At 32.0% G+C, this 23,155-nt stretch overlaps 2 protein-coding genes across 3 annotated transcripts in view; one reads left to right on the forward strand and one right to left on the reverse strand.

Annotated features, from left to right (window-relative positions):
* Nucleotides 1-1,750: 1,750 nt before the first annotated feature.
* On the reverse strand, nucleotides 1,751-17,862 carry Nup133 (nuclear pore complex protein Nup133). The gene is made up of 14 exons (XM_072522525.1): nucleotides 17,658-17,862; nucleotides 17,445-17,572; nucleotides 17,116-17,367; nucleotides 16,391-16,677; nucleotides 15,420-15,743; nucleotides 15,121-15,358; nucleotides 14,490-14,743; nucleotides 13,651-13,969; nucleotides 12,932-13,200; nucleotides 12,444-12,590; nucleotides 5,981-6,182; nucleotides 5,375-5,698; nucleotides 4,391-4,852; nucleotides 1,751-1,939 (listed from the first exon to the last, which is right to left on the reverse strand). Exons 1-14 carry the CDS (start codon nucleotides 17,765-17,767, stop codon nucleotides 1,797-1,799), a joined length of 3,459 nt encoding a protein of 1,152 aa, XP_072378626.1. The 5' UTR covers nucleotides 17,768-17,862; the 3' UTR covers nucleotides 1,751-1,796.
* Nucleotides 17,863-21,258: 3,396 nt separating this feature from the next.
* The window catches only part of E(Pc) (Enhancer of Polycomb), a 38,427-nt gene continuing 36,530 nt past the window's right edge, over nucleotides 21,259-23,155 (forward strand). For both annotated transcript variants that reach the window (XR_011950042.1, XM_072522526.1), the window contains exons 1-2: nucleotides 21,259-21,551; nucleotides 21,593-23,063. Coding sequence is in view for 1 of the 2 variants with exons in the window: in XM_072522526.1 (XP_072378627.1) it covers nucleotides 22,911-23,063 (153 nt within the window). In the remaining variant the exon portion in view is untranslated. The remainder of the gene's footprint in view (nucleotides 21,552-21,592; nucleotides 23,064-23,155) is intronic.

Below are 23,155 nucleotides of genomic sequence, written 5' to 3' on the forward strand. Positions count from 1 at the left end.
GAACAGATAACTGCAGCGGCTAAAACAAATATTGGTCTCTAATTTGTTTAATGGTTTATGGCAACAGCTTACTATAGAAGGCATTTTCACATCTATTGAGCATAAATATTTGGTAGTAGGATATACAAGATTACCATGTGACCGTGATTTCGCAGCAATTAAAAAGTATAAGCGTCATCGATTAAAACAAGGTGTACTCCAGACGATTGGTACGAAGCAGTGAGAAAACATAAAAGAAAAAACTGCTTTGAGGTGATTGTATTGAAACAATCTGATTTTTTTTCTTTTAAAGAATTACAAAGCGAGATTAAGAAAAAAAAGCCATACAGATGCCAAAGAAAAAGTTAACTTTTCGAAAATATCAAGCCTCAAGTTTTCATCTGCACAACCTAACATAATGTATATCAAACATCTTGTAAATAAAGGCTATAATGCAGTTTATATTGGGAAGAAAATCAATTTTACTTTCAAGGGATTTGAAGTCAAAATACAGTGGGCCTATTCCACTAAACAGAAAAAAAATTGAAAATATTTCCCAGCTCTTACAGTTTATTCCGCCAGCTTTCCTAAAATTTTATGAAGAAATTGGTGCTTGCCAACAATTCTACCAGATTGAACCATTGGAAGACATTGAACATTTTGACGACTTTTCAGATATTGAAAATATTGACAACTGAATTTTTTATTGTTACATTTTATGTTCATTTTTTAGAATATATTTTTTTTATACAAAAGGGGATAAGCCTCATATTTTTTTTTAAATGGTCGAAAACTCAAAAACCGTTAACTAAAAATTTGTGTTACTTTTATTGTGTATTTAATAACAAAACGATTGTGGACCTTACTTCCCTTACTTCTAAAATTGACTTTCAGGATTTGAAAATAAGTTTAAAATGATGTTTTCTCCAAAATATTGTTTGGTGGCATGTACCCTTCTGGTCCCAAGGTCTTTAATTGTTTATACTGTCATCTTATAGATAGGAGAATAGTTTGGGAAAGTATCGTTGAACAAATTGGCTACTTCACTATAAGATCTTTTTCTATTGCCATAGGCCTATATCATTAAATCGGAAATTGGCTCTTTTTCATTAAAAACCATATTGTAGAGCTTTTAAAAACACATAAAACAATTATGAATTGAGAATTCAAATAATAATAAAATATATAGAGTTTTGTATTTAAAAACCAAAGTGACTAGTGATATAGAAAAAAAAACGACGAATGCAGTTGGGGAGTGCCGATAGAAGTGAATATTTCTTATAGCGCATACTGTGGATTAATTACATTTTATGTCTGCTTATTACTGAATTGTTAATAGTTTTTTATAATAACACTTATAGTGTTATTTTTTTATAGTTCTTTAAAATTTAAAAAATCTTAATTTTTTCTTTAAAAAATTTGTTTAATGATTTTTTGTAAAATGTAATGAACAAAATTTGTTCAATGTAACATAGAATTTATTCATCATTTACATTTTCTTTACTATCTTCTTCATTTTATTTTTACAACAAGTGTATATGTATGTATATTACTGTATACCGCAAGGTTACTACGTCTCGACATTTCCAGTCACGCTAAATATTATTTCGGGTCCGGGCAAAAACATACATACCGAGCAATAAGAAGTATTCATAACATTACAAGCATCAAATTTGAAATCTCCATATACCTGGACCTGTTGATTTCATAATCAATCCACCAAATTAGAATTCAGTATTTTTGTATCTCACTTGAAATAAAATTTGTCATAAAAATGAAATATCTTTTATTATCTAGAAATACAAAAAGTTTTATACTTAATCTAAAATCTGTGTGCGATTTATGTATTCGTACGCTGTTTTTATCAAAAACTGAAAGTTGGGGTTGTCTTTTAAGCGCTGTAACTCTGGACCTTCCAAAAGTATGCTCATTGGCGGAAGTAGGATTTGAGGATTAACACCTAAAAAAAAAAGATCTATTTTACACCAATCTTCTTGAAACATTTACTTTACAACTACAATTATTGCTATTGGTAGGTAATTCCCTCTTAAATTAAGTTATATCAGTTACAAGTTAACAATAATAAGTATTTCAATTTTATTCATAAAAGTCAGTAACAAAATAATAGAGTTAACTGTTTATAACCACAAAATCGAACAAGTTATTATGCCAACTTTGACATTCATAAATTACTCAACTGAATAAGCGTTGGCAACCGCGCTTAATGTCTCGCACTCCGTCGGAGACCGCAATATCGCAATAAACATGTGTTAGTCGCTCGTTGTTCGCTGTACTGTGTGTGCGTTGTTGATTCCTGCTTAGACAAGTTCACGTGTTAAATTTGTGAAAGCTCCATTTGTTGTGTGTGTATGTGATTTGTTATTGCAAAAGTACTACATACATAATGGCTGATTCAGTGAGCAGGAAAAGAAAACATCAACTCTAACGATTGAAAAACAAATGAGATTTTAAATCGACTGGAAAAGGAAAAATCTGGAGCAAATCTGGCAAGGTTTTATGGAGTAGGGAAGGCGACAATTACCGATATTAAAAACAAACGGGAATCTATACTACATTATACGACAAAACTCGATTCGGATGATGGTCCAAAACGTAGGAAAACGCTAAAAACTTCACAAAACACAAAGTTGGAAGATTCTGTTTATGTATTTATGATTTTACTCAGAGGCGTAGTTTGGGCGAACCAATATCTGGCCCACTCCTCTGTGAAAAAGCCCTGCAATTAAATAAAAAGCTGAATGGGCCCACCGACTTCAAAGCAAGTACCGGATGGTTAAAAAATTTTAAAATGCGGCACGGCATTAGAGAACTTCAAATAGAAGGAGAAATTCTGTCGGGTGACAGTGCTGCAGCAGAAGCATTTAAAATAAAATTGAGCGAGCTCGTAATATCTCAAAATTATTCAAGGGATTACGTTTATAACGCAGACGAAACAGGTATAAATTGGCGTGCGCTTCCAAGCAAATCCCTCGCATCTCGTCGAGAAAAAAAGCTCCTGGTTATAAAGTAAGCAAGGACAGAATTACAGCCATGGTATGTTCAAACGCAAGTGGCACGCATGCTCTTCCTTTGCTGGTAATAGGCAAAAGCAAGAAACCGCGTTGCTTCAAAAACATCGCATGTCTTCCTGTCACATATAGAGGACAAAAAAGTGCTTGGATGGATTCGGAAATCTTCATGGAGTGGTTTTCTCAATGCGCCGACTCATCCTGGATTAGACCGTTTAAACACAGTTGACGAAGATTTTGTGGTAATGTTTTCCCCCCCAATATAACGGCTCTTTTGCAACCCATGGATCAGGGAATCATTGTTAAATGTAAGAAACTGTATAGAAAGCAAGTGTTACAAAGTTTGGTTATCGCTGAACGAGAAGAAGATAGAGTGATCACTTTTTCGAAACAGTTAAATTTAAAAGACTGCTGTCATATGTTAGCGGACTCGTGGGACAGTTTGACTAATGAAAATTTTAAAAATGGATGGAATAAATTATGGAAAATACAAGATGACAAACAAATCGAAAGCGTTCATGGCGAAAATATGACAGATATCGCTGAAATATGTCAAAATATACCTGAGTTCTCAGATTATATTCATGTAGCAAATTAAACTTATTACATATGTATCTATTGATCTCTCACATATTATTATGTACTATATGAGTATGTATGTGCTTATTTTTTTTAGAGGTTAAATTTTTGTTTTGTTTATGCAGAAATACATACAATATATTTGTTTATTATGCAGGTGTTTTATTCCTTGTAACTAAAACGTATGTACATATGTACTACGTTTATGAACTTTGTATTTTGAGCATATATTCGATAATCCGAACAATTTATATCATTTCTTGATTCTACATCATGAATAATAGTTTCCCTAATAACTATTTGATCTTCAAGCTAAGATTGTTTTGAATATTCAAATTAACCGCCTGAGAAGTCACCTGTCATTTGACCAGTTTACACGTGACTTTAAATACCTCTAAAGAAAAAAAAATCCAACGGGTTAAGATCCGGAGAACGGGCAGGCCAACTCCATAAATCTTTTACGTTTAATCGATCGATTTGAAAAAATTTGCATACCAAACTTTTTCTGTATGAATTAGGAATGACAAGTTCTTTTAAAATCTGCAAAAATATATAGGGTGTCCTACTTAAATTAAATAAGTTGACGGTATTTCCGATGAAACCGGAAGTAGGTCTTTTCATTTTTTTTTTATAATTTGATTATCTTTCTAAAATCTGAATGTCTTTAACATCTCATCATATAGTGTACAAACACATCAACTTTTACATAGGCGAATTCTTTGGAAAATAACCATTCTTTTGATTTGGAACAACAATAAAGTATGTAACTATAAAAAACTTACGCAAGTAAACAAAACACTTACCCAAATCCAACAATAAATCTACAATCTTGTAAAATAGGGTTGTATTTAAAACTTCCATAGGAGAGTCCAAATTTCTGAAATTCCAAGAATCCCTCAAAATGGCACTTCTCCATATATTTAAATGCAACTCATCTCTAGTCTCATCATCATCGACAAAATTCAATATGTCCAAAGCTTTTTTGAACTCGAATTCACTAGCATCTGAATACTCTTTACAAATATGTAAAGCTATTAAATCTTTTGGAGGAATCACACTTGGTTTCATAGTATCATAACCGAATTGTTGTAGGACGTAATCTGGCAGTTCTTCTTGGTAATTAATTAGTCCTAGACGATTATTAACTTTCTCTACGTAGAAGTCCAAATCGCTCGTTGTAGGTCCGGCCAATTTTGCAAGTTTGCTAAGACTTAGCATCGTTTTTTGTCTTGTTAGTGAGTCCTTTTCTGTATTAGCTAGATTAACTAGAAGTAAAAACAAACTTTGAAATAAAATGAGTTTTTTACACATACATGAAAGCTATGACAAGACTATTTTAATAACGATTCATTGATACTAATAAGATATAACTAATAAATCATGAATTGCAATAATAGAAGTTGGCGCGGTAAGTAGGATTTAAGTAAGACGCAATTACATTCATGGTAATGAAAAACGACCGCTTTGAAATGTTAAAATAACTATTTTATTATGCAATAAATTGAAAGTTTTCCTTCTTGAAAAATTTTGCATTTTAAAATCAATTGGATATGCACTTTATTTTATGATATACATCCAGGAGCATGAAAAATGCCACTTTAAAATGTTAACGAACTTTGATCTTAAATAACTGTTTTACTTATTTGCCAATTGTGATAATTTTTTGGACAAGCAAAAGCAAAATTATCCCAGATTAATTTATACAAATTATACAAAGAAAAATAAAGTTTTGTTTCTTCTTTACAATAGATAAAGACAGCAGAATAACAATAAAATTAAAAACGTACATAATGTATTAGCAGCCACAGGAAACTTATGCTCAAATATTTGCTGCATCCAAGATAACGAAGGATGATCTGACAAAAAGTGTGTTAGTGTCTGCAGATTTTTGCTTTTTCCGCTCTTCCTATATTTATCTAATAATTTTCCTTGCTTGTTTTCTTTCAGAAACCAATTGTAGACGTATTCTGAAAAACCATTATTACTGAATCTGTCCATGTATTCGTCCAATCGTGCTTGGTTGTCTGTGGCTTCACATATTATTACTAATGTTTCAAAATCTAAATATTTTTCTGCTAACAGCATGGCTTTTTCATATTCTTTTTCACTCACTGAAATAAAAAATAAACAGATTACTCTATAATTACATAAAATATCATTCAATGGAATCAGATAAGTTAATATGGATAGAAATTAACAGTCAAAATTTTATCTGTTTTAATTTTGAACGTGGTGATACTTATTTCTAGGTTTTTCACTAATGATGGTCCGATAGGACTAAAAACGTCCTGAAACTTTATAAATCCATTTGGATATTTTTAAGAATTTTAATAAATTTATATCATTTTACACAAGAAGTTTTTACTTCATAGTAAGTAATTTAATATACTTACACAAAGGTTTGATAAGTTTGTGTCTATCATTACAGTATTGCCTGTATAGAACATTTTCTCTTGCCGTGTTTTGAATACTTTCCAAATGACTTTTTCTTCCGTCCAATATTACATCAGTCAAACCCACAAAATGGTCTAATAGAGAGTGCCTCAACTGTCCGTGTGTAACCAACTTTAAGCCATAGCTGTAGGTCAGAATATGCTAAAAAAAAACATGTGTGTTATGTTATGTGCTAAATGATTGTGTTACTGTTTAAATAAATAAAGATCAGAGAGTTGATGTTGTTCAATATGCACACTAAAATGTAAATATAATTTTTAATACAACAGATAATTGTAAAAACATTGCTACCTAATCGAACTAAATCGATAAATATATCAAATAAAAATTAACCATGTAATGCAAGAATAGATAAAAAGGTCAAAGAAATAAAAGCAGAGAGGATAAGATGGTACGTCATAAAATAGTCAGAACAAATCGGAACCAAAGAGAAGCAAACGCATATGAAGAAAATTACCAAAAATTGATAGGAAGGTTTTCACTACTAACGACATTCTAGTCTGATGGAGCAGATGAGAGGTGAAAACAGTTAGAGACGGTAACTAGACGCTTTCAACCGAGAAACCAACTCTACAATATAAGTAAAGTGAATGAAAATAGTGCAGGAAATTGAAGAAAAAACATAGTGACATGACGTGGTCCAAAGTTTTTGATAAAAACGTTTTAAAGAGGGGAGGGAGGATGTTGAAGATGACTAGCAGCCAGAACGGCCTGCGACTTCAAAAAGTGACTTGAACGTACAAAAAGTGACCGAAATTTTTCGAAAAGACCATCGATTAAATATTAGGACCATTCTTGATCATATGGTCATTAATAAAGAAACTGTGAGAAAAATTTTGCATGAGAAACTAAACATTAGGAACTAAACATTGGAATGCATTGAAATGACCGTGAAAATAAGAAGAAAACCATGCCATGGAAGATTCCAAACTCTCCGAGAGTCCGAAGGTTTTGTTCACTGTTTTCTTCGATATACAGGGTTTAGTTCACATGGAATGTGTACCGCAAGGTTTGACAGTTAATCAATATTACAATTTCCCAAAATGTGGAAAAAGAACTCCTCGATCCTCCATCATGACAACGCGCCGATTCACAATGCTCATCCTGTTTGGCTCATTTCATTTTGCCCAAAACCAGGTCACGGTAAGGAACTACCGCCCTATTTGCCAGATTTAGCACGCTGTAACTTATACTTGTTCCCAAAAAAACGCAGCTCTTCAACAACTTGTCGGAAGATGATGTGCAGCACTACTTCGAACGATGGAAACTTCGCATGAAGCGGTGTAGGGATGCAGAAGAGAGTATATTGAATGGGGAAATGAGAAATTATAAAAAATTGCTACATAAAGTTATACAAACAATCTCGGAACTTAATTGCCAGACCTCGTACATATTTCTATCTAAGTCGGGAATATCTTGATGTTTAGGTAAAGCAGCGTTTTTATTAATCTTTTTATGTTGTCTTTCTAGCGCACTCTTTCTATTAGGTGTGTGTTGGAGTGGGGTGCATCTTAACGATGCAGTTATCGTGCGCATAGTACTGCGAAGAAGGGTATCGACATACCATGTGTAAAGGTACAGGAGCACAATATTCCGCTACACAATACACCAGGACCATGTACATCGCAGAGTAACAACTGAAGATCACTATGTTGTGTCATAAATATTTATATTATTTCTTGTTTTCAATTTTCGAGATGTTTCTTGAAGAGGATATGGTCTAGTGGAATTCCTAGGTATTTAGGATACTGATTATTTGGTAGTATTTTGTCTTGGAACCGGATCTTTAATTTTATGTGTGCCATTTTATTTTTGAGCAGCATATTTCAGTTTTGCTAGCACTAGGAGAGTCTGTTTTTTAAATATTCCTTCATGTTGATAAATGAAAAGAAACTGCAGCTGGCTACGCACGTTAAATACGTTAAAATAGGAGGTGCGATATTGGACGTCCTGGTTAAACTGACTGCGAATGTGGCAGACCCAGGGCCAGTGCAAGGACACTGTAATGTGCGGTCTGACCACACTTCTATATGGACTACAAGTATGGAATTTTTAAAATAGAAAATAGATTTTTAAAATAGAAAAGTACGCCTCCAAAGTTAGAGGGATTCATAGAAATGCGCTTTTCAGGATGCGTAGTGTCAACAATACGGTGTTTGTGTCGGCTGAGGCGTTTATAGTACTGATAACAACTGAAGAACGTGTAAACAATTGCTTTTTTTCTATCTGAAATGGATTGGCAAAGTGGAGACTAATTAATGTATACCTTGCAAAGAAGAGTATTTAGACACTACGAAGCATACCCTGTATATGGGCGTGAAGAGACTAAACCTCGTGAATGCTATGATTTCGGAAGTTAATAAAGAGAAATTGAGACTTGAAAAAGCAAAATCAAACAGAAAGAATCTAGTAGTAGTATGGTAATAGATGAAAAAGAGAACCGCCGTGGAAATGAAGGGGGCACAGTAAAGTATTACTGAATATATGTTTCAAAATGAGGCCTCTATTTGTGGAAGCTTTTACTGAGCAGGAATATATGTGTACCTTACTAAAAAGGGTATTTACAGTTAAGTCCATGATTCTTTACCCGTGCGTCATTAATACCTAGCGAGACAAAACACATACTTTTTATCTAACATCATTGTCTTCCACGCATGAAACTAATGACAAGCCAGCTACCGCATGTTATTAAATAAAGATACATGTTATTGTTATGAACGCTCTAGACTCCCTACATCGAAAAGAGATAGGTACAAAAATAACGATTGAGGACGTTTTCAGATTTTAAGTACAATTTATGACGTTTATGGTTTGTTTACTTGTGACTGTCAGTTTGTTGGATTTTTTGCTGTATTTTGTTGTCCTGTTTTTATATATTAAACAAACAGTTGTTTTCACAACTAATTTTATACTGGAGTTTGAAATTTTATGATAAGTGTATTTTATTTTGCCATTAATTTACATACAAAGTTAACCTCATTCACACAGTTAAGGAATGGTTTTGTTTAAGTTTCCGCAAAAGTGAAAGAAATGACAAAAAGAAAATATTTTATTGAAGTTTTTTCGATTATGCCTGGAAAAACTATTACTTTACAATCACAAGAACTCGTTTTAAATTTAATCGAGTACTTTAAATTAGAAAAAAAAAAGGAATGGGGGACCATTGGAACCGTTGCCATCTGTTCAATAGGTACAAAAAGTAAAATTTTCAAATTTGCACTATTATAAAGCTTTAATGATGACAAGCATATATATATATATATATATATATATATATATATATATATATATATATATATATATATATACATATATAAATGTGCACTCGTAAGTGAATGGGATATTTTCGGTCAATTTGGAGATAAAAAAGACAAGAGTTGTGCTACTTTATCTATTTATTGAAGACGTTTCGCCCAATGTTCATTGGGCATCATCAGTTCATCTAAAAGAGTATTATAAGCGATACATCTATATGAAAAACAAATAAGTAAATGATCTTACCTTTAAAAGATCACAGAACGCCGGAAGATTCCCAATTAAAGTAATTTTATATTAATTTTTTAATTTAACTTTTGAAAACATTGATTGATTGATAATATATATATATATATATATATATATATATATATATATATATATATATATATATGAAGTAACAAGAAGTTCAGAGACCTCCCTCTGATAGTAAATATAGTAAATTAGGTGAACCTACAGCTAGCGTACCTGGCTGTTATTTTGGTTATAATAACCAAATACTAGACTGCATCTCATTTCAGTTGAACTTCCACAAGTGCTCCTGATGATGAGTTGAATAACTCAAAACACATGTAGAGCAATGGTGGAGTTCCGATTGAAATGAAATGCAATCTTTTACTTTCATTTAAACGTCTTTCTCTACGTAGAGAGCGAAAAAAAGATAGTAATTTTTAAAGGTGAATCGTAGATGCATGTTGAAGTAAAAGGACTTCTAGCGTCGTTAAAAGTCTCTAGTAAGAGGCTTTGAATTTGCGGTTCACCTAATTTACTATCAGAGGGAGGTCTCTGAACTTCTTGTTACTTCGTATAGATGTCGCTGCTAGCGTACCTGGCTGTTATTTTGGTTATAATAACCAAATACTAGACTGCATCTCATTTCAGTTGAACTTCCACAAGTGCTCCTGATGATGAGTTGAATAACTCGAAACACGTGTAGAGCAATGGTGGAGTTCCGATTGAAATGAAATGCAATCTTTTACTTTCATATATATATATATATATATATATATATATATATATATATATATATATATATATATATATATTATTATTATTATTTATTTGCCAACTTTATTACATAACAAAATATTTATAATTAGGACTATTTATAAACCAAATTTTTGGTTTTTTTTTCAATTTCAATTGAAAGTAATAATATTATTTTAACTTTGTTATAGAGGGTAGCAAGTGCAATTAAATTGGCGAGAAAAACAGTATACAATATACGAAAAAGAAAAGAAAAAAATCCTATTTTATCTTCTCAAAGAAAAAGCAGGCCTCGCTTAAAAACGAAAACTACTGATTTACCTAAGGGCAATAATAGGGCAATTCGAAATACAATATATAAAATGTACCAGGATAGTGAGTAAACCAACTTTCTGTTGAGAATTAGGAGTAGAACTTAACATGTTATAGTTATATATTAAAATAAATAACTTTTTAGAGTAACTCGTGAAGGGTTGATCAATGAGCTGCAGGCTAAAGAAATTGTTTCTACAAGTAAAACATCCTTGAGTAGAATATTAAAATATGTGGGCTTTAAATTTAAAAAAGATGATCATTGAGGAGCTTTAATTGAAAGAACTCATATCGCAGCACAACGAGCGTATTTCTTACGGAAATACATGGAAAACAGAAGTAGTACAGATCTACAAGAAATTGTATTTTTCGACGAAACATGGATTTTTTTGTAGGGGAAATAAAATGATGTAGCCGGATGACAACAGCAGAAGTGTACGTAAACCAGGTGGTTATGATGGAAAAAGATTTATTGTGGTTCATGCCGGTTCAGCAAAAGGTTCTATTTCAGACGCCAGTTTGTTATTTTGTTGCAAATCCTTGACTGCAGATTATCACAGTGAAATGAATAGTACAATTACTATAATAAAATCATGAATAAACAACCTTCCGCTAAATGCTAGATTATGCAAAAAAGTAGTTATGGTTTCATATATGTTTCAGTTATTAAATTGATTCGTATAGATTTCAGAATTTTATTTATTATATAGCATTATGATTTATTTATATATTATTAATTATGATTATGATTTATATATTAACAACCAAGATCTGAAAATAATTAGAAGTCTCTACTGGAATCAGACAGCAAATCTCAGAGTTGAAGGTGAACACACTGACTATGTGAAAATCATGCGTGGAGTGAGGCAAGGCTGTATTTTGTCTCCTCTAATCTTCACTCTGTACTCTGAAAGAATATTTATCGAAGCTTTGCACGAAACTGAAAAAGGTATTCTACTAAATGGTTACCGGCTAAACAACATCAGATATGCAGATGACACCATAGTATTTGCGGAAAACTTAGAAGACCTACAAGTTCTTATGAACAAAATCACGTATTACAGTCAACAATATGGACTCAATATAAACGGTAAGAAGACAAAGCTTATGATAATTAGCAAGAAAAGAATAACAGAAGGTCAACTCTACGTCAACCAATCCCCTGTAGAAAGAGTGACGCACTACAACTACCTCGGCACCATAATAAATGAAGAATGGACCAACAACCAGGAGATTAGAGTACGCATCAGAAAAGTTAGATCCACCTTCAATCGTATGGGGGCCTTCTTCAAGAGTCACAACCTCTCTCTTGATATAAAAGTAAGAATGCTGCGATGCTACGTCTTCTCTGTCCTTTTTTATGGTGCTGAATCGTGAACCTTGAACGAAGATATGTCAGAAAACTGGAAGCATTTGAGATGTGGCTATATCGGAGAATGCTTAAGATCCCGTGGACTGACCGAGTCACAAATGAGGAGATCCTCAGAAGAATGAATCAGAACCGAGAGGTACTGATCACCATCAAATTTTGAAAGTTACAGTTCTTCGGACATATTATGCGAAATAATTCCAGATATGCTCTCCTTCAAGCTATCCTGCAAGAAAAAATATTTGGAAAACGAGGTCCAGGAAGAAGAAGAACATCTTGGTTAAAGAACCTCAGAATCTGGTTCAATACAACATCTGTGTAGCTTTTCCGCGCTGCTGCAGATAAGATAAAGATTGCCATGATGATCGCCAACATTCGTAACGGATAGGCACATCAAGAAGAAGAACTTATGATTTATACTTGGAACGTGATTAATGTATAAAAGAATACAGAGCGAATTGCACACTGTATTTACTTACCTGTTGCAATAAAGCATCCGTGAGACCTTCTTCACCATTGGCAGCTGTCCAAGGAACATACTCAAGCTCTAAAGTCTTTGTTTCTTCGGATGGTAGAAAATTGTTGATATTTTGGTTTCTAAATTGTATAACTTCATTAATGACCGTCTGGAAATAATTAACAAAAAAAAGTAAGGTTAAAAATTGTGTTTTATATATTTAAATCAAAGATTGGCGAAGTCATTTTATTGAAGGCTTGTTGGAAAAATTTAAATGAATATTTACAATTTAAAAGAATTTATAAAATATTGCGTGTGGGGAAAATTATATTTGTGTGAAAATAAAAGTGAATTAAATGAGTAAATGATAATGGTACATTGTTTTCTTAGCTTATAGACTGTGGTGTGAAATTATTTCCTGATGATTTTTCATCAGCGATTGCGACATAAGATATTTTTTGACTGTTGTTACAAATAATATTGATAAAACCCTTTCGTTTCAAAACTTACCAATATTATTTCGTTAGTATCGTGTACATTTTGTGCGATCTGCGCCGGGCTTAAATCCGAATGCGCAGCATCCTCACAACAATTTGCCAATTCCTGGATGACAGTGTATACCTTACTGACTTCTCTATAAAACACGTCTTGGTTTGTAAGACTGTTGCACGGTTCCGTTTCGTAATTATCGAGAGCCTTCTCGATTGCGTTTTCGAGTAAAAGGTTATTCGGTAGACTTTTTAATATAATGGCAGCGGAGATCTTTTCAACGTATTCTCCTAAAAAATAATCTTGTAATTAAACTATTATCTAAAAATATACAATAATTATTTCTTTAATTGTTCTTAATAGTGCTCAACCCCTTCAAAAAACAAAAAAATGATTTATATTTGCTTTATTCATTAAGTAATTTATTTACTAACGCGTAAAATAACCAAAAGCTTATTTTCTTATTATCTTCACAAAATAAATACTGACCGAAACATTGAAACTTTTAGAAAATATCTTTATATAATGTAAAAACGTATTAAATATGTTCACAGCCAGTGAAAAACCCGCAAAATGCATGAACACAAACGGCCATCATCTTTCTGGCGGCATATTCATTAGCCGAAGGATGGTAGTACACTAGCTGTAGAGAAAGTCGGAGGCCAATCATGTGTAATTTTTTAAGCGGACTTTTTCTTGGCACTAAATAAAATTTCATAAAAAAAGTAAAATAAACTTACCCAGAACATGAACTGTAGCCATTGCTGTATTTCTAATAGTACAACCAGACAATTTTTTCCATAATCCAGAATCTTTAATAAACTTCAAATACAGACTAATAGCTTTTTGTTTGTCTTCTAGTTGGTGCAACACCTGCATTGAATACGAACTTCCGATTCCAGGTGGATTATCTCTCGTCCAACGAGGGTCCCCTGCTGGTATATCATCTATTAACTCTTTACACATTCTGATTACTACTTTGTCCAAAGCGCTGTTTATGCTTGGCAGTGTATAGCTATCGACCGGGAATAGTTCACTAAGTATTTCTTGATATGCAGACTGAAACAATAAAATCATTGGAGGTTTTTTCTACGAAATATAGTTATAATGAAAGTTGTAGCATTTTTGAATTCCGTTCGATTCAGTTTTAATTCACGTATTTCAAATTCCATTCTGTATAAGGTTTTGATCTACTTATTACAAATCTTCTAAAAATAAACACTTGAATTTCGAACAGGAAGACATACTATGGGTGTTTGTTTATACAGTGCACCGAATAATGCTTTTAGAACTACGTCTCACAGCTAAGCACAATAAGTGTTCAGAAGGAATTTTTTCCGAGAGTCACTTTTCGTCTGATCAACGAGGAACCGATCGGCGAAACTATATGTGCTCACCGGTTCTTACTGGCTTTTTTAATTTGAAAACATCTTTGGAGATCAAATATATCTTTGGCAGTAATGTTATTTGGTGATAGTATGCAGTCAATGAAATATCTAACGTTTCATCCAGTGCTTGAGTGAATTATTTCTTAAAAATTGAACATTGTATGAAAATATTACATAAAATCAGGACTTACTTGTTGGTTGCGAATATGGAAGATAAACGCTGCTTTCATTTGTCCTATAGTATCTTTGTATGCACTGTGTAATTCTTCCGGGTCAATAGTGTACACGGATAAATTATTCACCACTGCCGTTTCATTAAAAGAACTTTCAAGAAGGTTATGCGACGTCAAACTTGGATTCATTAAATCCTGATCGTTGCCACAAACTGCAATAAGTCCATTGATTCTGGAAAAGAACACTGGAGTGTTGATACACACGGAGCCACCTGTAAAAAAAATAATTTCATATGAGAGGAATATGAATTAAAAAGGTTACGAAAATTACATTTTATAATTGTTATTTGACGTTTCGATTTCCACTCCAGGAACCTTGTTGTACAAGTAATAAATAAAGAGGGTAACTAAATCAACCATGAGTTTAATTCCTGTTATACCTTCTTAAATTGTTCAAAATGGTCTGTTCTTCTAATAGATATAATTCATGTAATACTCAGCTGGGATCCATAATTTTAACAAATATAACAAATTTGTTGTCCTGAATGTTGTCATAGCAAACCAATTTGACTTTATTAATATAATTTTTTTCAATAAACATTATTGAATATTTTTAATTAAAATATATCCCATATGTTATAATACGAACCTAATAAGACATCTTGGGAAGAAGTGAATTCCAATACATCTGGTTCCTCTTGAGGCCGAATAACGGTAATAGTTTTTGAATTATACAAGTATGCACTGGTACCACATATTAAAAATCTGTAAGATAGCGAATCTGAGGGATTATCGTCCCTGTATAGTCCAGTCATCATCAAAAGAACAAAGTCTTTAATTTCGGGAGTACCATCGTTTGTAGAAAATGAGATCATTGCATAATGAACCTACAAAAAAATAGTAACCATATTAGTAGTATTAGTAATATAATAATAATCATTTACATACTCTTGGTGACATCTGCATGTTGACTGCAGCTGCTAGAATAATAATATTGTCTTTGTCAGTTTGTATATCCAACAACCAAGTATCGATGTTCTGACTATCCATTAACCACGTATCCATCTCAGTTTGATCCCAGGGTACTTCTCTAAACTTTTCCCTTAGAGTTATTCTAAATTTTTCTCTCACAGTTCTGTTCAAATCAGACATAAAGATGAGTTGTTCATTCTCACTGCTAGAAAGCGTCCATTTTTGCAGTGAATGACCCGCAAGTACATACACTGTCCATGTGCTGTCCTTGTTTGGGATGCTCAATACACGAACCAAGCGCTAAAATAAATGACTATTGATATTCTAGTATGTACACCTATTAAAAACTAGTTATTGTTGTAAACAATATGTTAAAAAATATTTATTTATTTAAATGATGATTAATAATACTTTAATACACATACAATATTCTGAGTAACAAAGTTAATCATTCAGAAAACACGTGAAATAAAAATAATTTAAGAATTTATATTTTGTATCATCAATTTTGGTTGGGAGCTATTTATCATTTATTGTCTCATGTAACATATGAATCGTTTCATAAATAACTGGATAGCTTGTTTGTAACATACTGGTGACTCCCTCTTAAATCTGTACTATTGGTTGTACAGTTGAAAAAGCGTTAGAAGAAGAACAGACAGTTATACAATTAAGAACCATCCTGTATAAGAAAATTCGCCTAACATGTTTCGAGTTGATTGATAGACAAATATTCGTATGTTGGTATCTTTATGTTGAGTTAGGAAATAAGTGTTTTATATTGTTCCAACTCTTACTATATATAAAATTGACATTTGGACTTTTAAATAAATTCTCAAATATTTATATATATATATATATATAATTATATATAGTGTGCAATTATCACTAAAATCAATATTTGATCTTCTACCATATGACCCAAAAAATTAACATAATAAACTAACCGTTTCATTTGATTGTTCACTGGAAATAGGTCCAAAAATAAGGGAAGACATCCTTCTACTAATTCCTCCTAGCCAGCCGCTTGGAGTTTTCAGTGGCTTACAGTGCAGCAAATGTCTTCCACTAATAATTTGGGGTTGAACTAAAACAACAGTACATGTGGTTGTGGCAAGAACACAACCTAAACCTTCAGCATTTGTTAAGCTATCACATTCTTGACCCTGAAGATCTACAGTTTGCTCAACTGTTATTCCTTCATGAGCAATTGCAGGCCAATATCTGAGAACACCTGTGAAATCAAAGAAACTAGATAATATTGTCCATGCAAATGTGTGTGTATCCAACAGAATAGAGCTTAAAATTGATATCAGATCATAAATACACAAACTAAACAAAAATAACCTAGTTATTTTATTTACAAATTTTTATTTAGAATTTATATAAATTATATAGAACTTGGTATAAGATAACTATTGCTAGCACTCTTTATTAATAGCTGAAGTAAAATTAGTTTGCAAACTTTTCTAACTGAAAAAAAGAAGAATTATCATGAATAATGGGTGTATTTTCATTAATTTTAATTAAAAACTTTTTATTTTTAAATACTAATTATAAATCGCTATGAAATTTAAAAAATAAACATTTAAACCTTTGTTTTATTGCTTTAATTGAAGCAGTTTTACTGTACAAAATAAATTACTAAATTAAACACAAAATTTAGATTTACCTTCAGGAGATACAGCAATACACGAAGGATTATTTGATCCAGAATTGATAAAAACTGAAACCAATTCAGCTCTATGAGCCAAATCACTTTGAGGTAGTTGAAGCTCAAAACATTGGTTTACAATACCATGTTTTCTTTGTGGAGTTCCAGGAGCCGAAATACTCTGACGATACTGCCATATCAATAGTCTTCTTCCACAAACGACCCATGCATAACCACATTCTGATATCCGAGCAGACACAATAGTGTTTCCTAGAAAATAGTGGCACATTAATGAATCATTACAAAGTCGAGTAATTGGTTTTGAACTTAAATACTATTATACTTACTATCCGCAAATGTTAGAGCTTCTGTTATAAGAACAGGTAAGGATTGCCCAAACCTTTCAACATAATTATTTGTAGATTTTAATACTACCTGTACCGATTGTGTGGACTTTCCTGATATACTCAATCGTCTAAAACAATATTAGCATTAAATGGTATCAATAAACGTGGAAATCAGCTACGCTTAAACTTATTTTGCTTAAAATATAAACTTACGATGATTTTCTAAAGGAAGCCGGCAAAATACGTTTTGAACTAAGACTAGTTCTTGATCTGGGACTAAATGGACTTTTCACAGAAATGGAGCTTTGAAAACTTTTATCCATTTTAAACTTATTAAACTTTAAACATTTAAAATAAAAACTGGCAAACAGATTAAATTCGTTATAGAATTACTAAGGTTATGTTATTTTGATGTCAAACATAATGTCAAAATGATGTCAAATATGTCAAATAAGATGCATGCTGTTGCTCGTAGATACCGCCAATTCATTTTTGTAATTTTATATTATTTTTTTTATATATAATTTATTGAAAATACATGTATTTTATATTATATTATTATTCGAGTATTATTAAGTTCAAGTTATTATAATAAAATCATAGCTCCATTTTTTTGTTACAAATTAAAAAATATTAAAAAATAATAGAAGGGGAGTATTTTTATATATTTTTGACGTATAACATATTTATACTATTGGGCTTAGCAGGTAATCAAGACTGCTATTCGAGGAGATAAAATCCAAACAGCCACACAAAAATCAAAGTTGAGTTGCCAATGTATTGTTCTGTTGTAGCCAAAGTGGTTTATTCTATCTATTTGATGTTAAAAACCACCTTTACATGCAAGACAACTTATTTCCGCTGTACTGGTCCATGCAAACCAGATTATTTCCAACCAATCAATAGAAGTGCTGCAACTGCCAATCAGCTGACCCAGTGACTCACTATGAGTCAGTGGCAGTGAGTCTTACAAAGAGGTTATGTAAGGGACAGTAAGGGTTTTGTATAGTTTTGTATTTAAGTTTTTGTGACTACTATTTACATTGTCAACGTATTTAGAAACAATTAGTAATTACGTTATTATTTAAAGGAGAATGGATGGTGCAGATGGAAGTGTAAGTGTTGGTGAACGAAATAAAGGGACTAGACTAGAAAAAAGTTACAGTAGGAAAAAGAAAAAGTGAACAAATTACCATGCAGCTCATGAAAGAGCCCTAGTTTTTGTACCGTGTAAACACAACAATAAACGTTTCACGTGCGTAAAAATAAGGCTTAATTACATCAAAGCTTTCAAAGAATAGTTTTATAAAGTTCTAGACAAGAAAAGACAAGACAATATAATTGCCAGTCCGATTCATACAACAATAATTAAAAGACATAGACATAGGCCGGTAAACAGAAACAAAAAGAAAAAACCTGGACCTGAGCGAAAGTATTCAATACAATACTTCTTTCTAACTGTTTCTGGTGTTAAAACTTCTGTATGTTTAAAATTTTTCGCACTGTTATTGGTGTTAGAGAAACTAAGATAAAAAAACATAGCCTAAAAAGTGCATTTTGGGTTTGCTGTTGAAGAGAAAATAGGAGGTGACACTACTAAAAATAAGAACTATCTGAAGAAGGAAAATGTTAGAGTACATAAAGGAGCTCTAATGAACTGAATCACATTACAACAGAATGAAATCCAAAAGGTTGTATCTAAGTAGTGACTTAAGTATTAGTAAACTAAGTAAAATGTATAATGATCAATGTGAAGAGGAGTTAAAAGTGAAATGCAGCATCTTTTGGAGAATTTTTATAAAAGAGTTTAACGTAGGTTTTAAGTCTCTTGCCTTAAATACTTGTAGTACGTGCTGCCTTCTCAAAGAACAAATTAAAAGTGCGCCAGGACGGTCTGCTAAAAAGGCGCAGCTAATGGTTGAAAAGCGAATTCATTCAAGAAGAGCAAAGGCGTTTTATGAGTACATGAAAATGGATGTTCCTTATTCTGTTAGCCTTTGCTTTGATCTTCAACAAATTCAGCCACTACCGAAAAGTCCAATTCAAGAAGCTTATTCCGCAAGACAAATTGGGTTTTATAACTTTTGTATTACTGATCTAAAAGCTCAAAACTCCATGTTCTATACTTGGACAGAGGAGCAGGCAGGAAAAGGCAGTGTGAAAATATCATCAGCTCTCTTTAACTATTTGGCAGAAGCTGATTTTCAGAGCTGTTCTGTACTAAGGTTGTTTAGTGATGGTTGTGTTTCTCAAAATAAAAATAATATTGTCCTTATTAATTTTTTGGAAACACACAAAATATCAATTCAAAAGATTTTATTGTATTTCCCTGTACGCAGACATAGTTTTTTACCCGCCGACCGTGTTTTTGGAAGAGTAGAAAAGCAGTTGCGAAAAAAACCCATAATTTTAATTAAACAGGAATACCATGACATCTACAGTGGCATAGGCAAGATAAAAGCACTAGGAGAAGATTGGCCACTACTTGATACTAAGGAGCTAAGTGCCTATAAATTAGTGAACTGAAGAGAATTGAAATACGCTACCGAACACAATAAGAAATTAAACACTTCCGAAAAAAAGGAAAAGGAAAGTCTACAAAAATATTGTGTTAGTAAGGGACTTGAAAAACTACAGGTATGAAGGAGAAGTCTTTTGTATCTTTGAGAAAGAATGGGAAAAAGAATCTAAGACAAGTGAGACTAGAAGAACTACCGCTTCATCATGTGTTTACCAAAGAAAAGACCAAAGGCGTTGACAAACTTTTGAAAAAAATGTTTGGAGACGACTGGTCTACTTCTTCTTTGTCTTGGACAAAAGTTTGATTTTTGATGCGTTTGTTTGTTTATACAACATACTTAAAGCGTTCACAGCTTGTATATGTTCATAGTGTTACGTAAAAATATGAGTCATATTAAAAACCTGTAAACATGTTTTTTATTCACTAATATGTTGTAGATTGTACGAGATCCTTCGAGCAGCTGGCAGAAATTTACCTGAAAGAAAACGGTCGAAACGATGACCCGGATTGACCTTCTAGTATAATCAGGCTGAATTCTCGAAAGGAGCTTTCATGGAAGGGACAGTTAATAAAGAAGATTCGCGCCCGCGATTTAAATGTTACGTTCGGATATATAAATTATTGTAAGACAAATTAATATAAATAAAAAAATAAATTAAATTCGTAAGTGTTATAAATATTGAACCTTTTAATAAATTCACAACAATAGTAATTGTCTTTCTTCTTGATATTATAATTTATGTTTCATATCTGCCGAATCTTGTGACAGCTCATTTTCTTATTTGCATGCATTGTTAAATTGACGATTATATTTATTTAATTTCATATTCTATTTCATTATTTAAAAATTTTAAACAAAATAAATCGTAATCTGCATGCATAATTTACTGAATATTTATTATTTACTTGTTACCTTTTTGAAATTAAACGTTTCAACCGCTAATATTTATTTATTATGGTAATAATAATAGATACAATATATTTCTTTAGAAAATAGTTTAATGTCTCAAAAAAATATTGATTTTCTTTCAATATTTTAAATTGACACTACTTTAATTTGTTATTCCTCTTTACGGTAGGATATTAAATTTGATATTTTACAATATTTTTTTTTTATTTTTGGCAAAATTGTTGGTGTTTGTCACGAAAAATCTCCTTGTGTCAATGTCAATTAAGTGACGTCATATCCTTATCTACCTACTTCATCCCTACCAAAATATTTTCCCCTCCATAATCTAGTGTACTTCACAATGTTGTCTGTTGTTATGGTTTTATAAGAATTGTCAGAAAAATGAATTTGAAAGCACACGTCATCTAAAAGTATCAGCGATCATTTTTATTTATCTTATTCATAATTTATTTTGATAAAAAATATATAGAGTACTACATTTGTGACAAAAATAATTAAAATCTGAAATAAAGTCTCATCCATATTAAAACTGTAGCAATGTACTAAAATCTCAAGTTCATGTTGCTTACATTATTCTGCATTGCTATAACGAAACTATATTTTGCAAAACATATTTTAGGAAGTAAATCTATAAGGAAAGGAGGAGCAGTTAGAAAAACAATTTAAGTGTATAAAAGTAAAGAAAATGTTGATATTCTAATTAATATATTTTTTTAGGATTACTAAAAGGCTACAAGGTGGTTAGATGGAGTTGAGACCGACTTAGGGATGCTAGAGACACAGTTTAATGCTAAAAGAATTCTTTAACAATATACTGTGCTATAGATCAGAAGATGGTCACACGTTGCCGACGAATCTTAGAGCAAGCCAGAATCCACAGAGGATTGTCGAGCCAAAGATGATGATGAAAAGACTACAAATTTACAAAGAAGTGAAAATTGAAGTTTTAAAGGAAACAAATTTTGGGATGTCTGAAGAACACTTCAAAGACAGCGATAAATTGTTGCCAGTCTTAATGAACCCATGTCAGATATTAAACCATGGATTAAGAATTAAATAAAAATCCACATAAAAGCAAAAAGGAAGGAAATATCAATTACAAAAGGCTATAATTAGTGGACTAGTGTTTACTAAAAATATAAAATATGAGAAATAATATGATAACATTTTTATAACTTTATTATGTCATTCCAGGCATAAGGCATAATAAAATTGATATTTAAATTCATAAAGATAATTGTCAAATTATCTTCTCATTTGGTAGCACTATTTTATGATGGTCAAAGTCTATCAAAATTTAATATTTTTAATTTTACAACATTAAAAGATATTTGACCGAACAGAATTTTCTGGGGAAGTCACTAATTACAACAAAAGTAAGCTTGGCAACATGGACCACAGAAATAAAATTTGGAGTTTAGTTGAAATAAACGTATATAAAATAATATGTAATTTTACTGTTGTTAATTAACGACAGTAGTTATTTTTTGTATATATTTAGGTTTTTAAGTAAATTATTTATAAATAAGAGAAATTTTGCCTTTTTACTGGTGTCATTTTTGACTAAAAATTATATAATTGTGTATGTTCCCACCTCTAGTTTGATACATTAGTAAATGTCAAATTTATTAAGAAAATGTCACTGATGCGATAGTTCTTTAGTTTTATTGTAGAAAAAAATTAAAAACTTAAAAATTAAAATTAGTTAAGACAGTTGTATATGGACATGAATGAAGCTTTCTCCCTAACATGTGAACGTGCGTAAACGGTTCCCGCGCACTGCGTGCTCCTAGTATTTTCATGGCTCCATGGCATATCCGCCATGATGGCTTTATGCTCAACACGCTCAACATGGAAAGTTTCAAAGTTGTTTTATCGTATTTGTGACTGAGTGCGTGTAAATAAAAACAATGGGAACGTACTAAAGTAAACGAAGAATTGTTTAGTGCCCTCCTCGAACGGCCCGAGGGAAAGGGAGCTAGTTTTTAGGAGGTTTTATGTTGGCCTTGTCGAGTGTTTTGTGCTGTCAACAAATATGTCGAAGCTTTCATTTAGGGCGAGGGCCCTGGATGCTAGCAAACCCATGCCTATATACATGGCTGAGGAGCTCCCGGATCTTCCTGATTATTCAGCGATCAATCGGGCAGTTCCTCAAATGCCATCAGGAATGCAAAAGGAGGAGGAATGTGTAAGTTTTCTAAGATAGACTTCAGGCATTTGTTAACATAGTTGGCGGCCATGTTGATGGTATTCGCGCTCCCATGCGCAACCGGCGAAATA

This window comes from Diabrotica undecimpunctata, chromosome 2, assembly GCF_040954645.1.
Source record: "Diabrotica undecimpunctata isolate CICGRU chromosome 2, icDiaUnde3, whole genome shotgun sequence".
Taxonomy (NCBI): domain Eukaryota; kingdom Metazoa; phylum Arthropoda; class Insecta; order Coleoptera; family Chrysomelidae; genus Diabrotica; species Diabrotica undecimpunctata.

Excerpts from the sequence above, each read along its gene's own strand:
- Nup133 (XM_072522525.1), bottom strand. The coding sequence starts at position 17,767 with ATGGATAAAAGTTTTCAAAGCTCCATTTCTGTGAAAAGTCCATTTAGT. Across the intron at positions 4,853-5,374 it reads TGTGGCTGCTAATACATTAT|TTAATCTAGCTAATACAGAA; the intron begins GTACGTTTTTAA and ends TTTTACTTCTAG. Across the intron at positions 1,940-4,390 it reads AGATTTATTGTTGGATTTGG|GTGTTAATCCTCAAATCCTA; the intron begins GTAAGTGTTTTG and ends TTTTTTTTTTAG.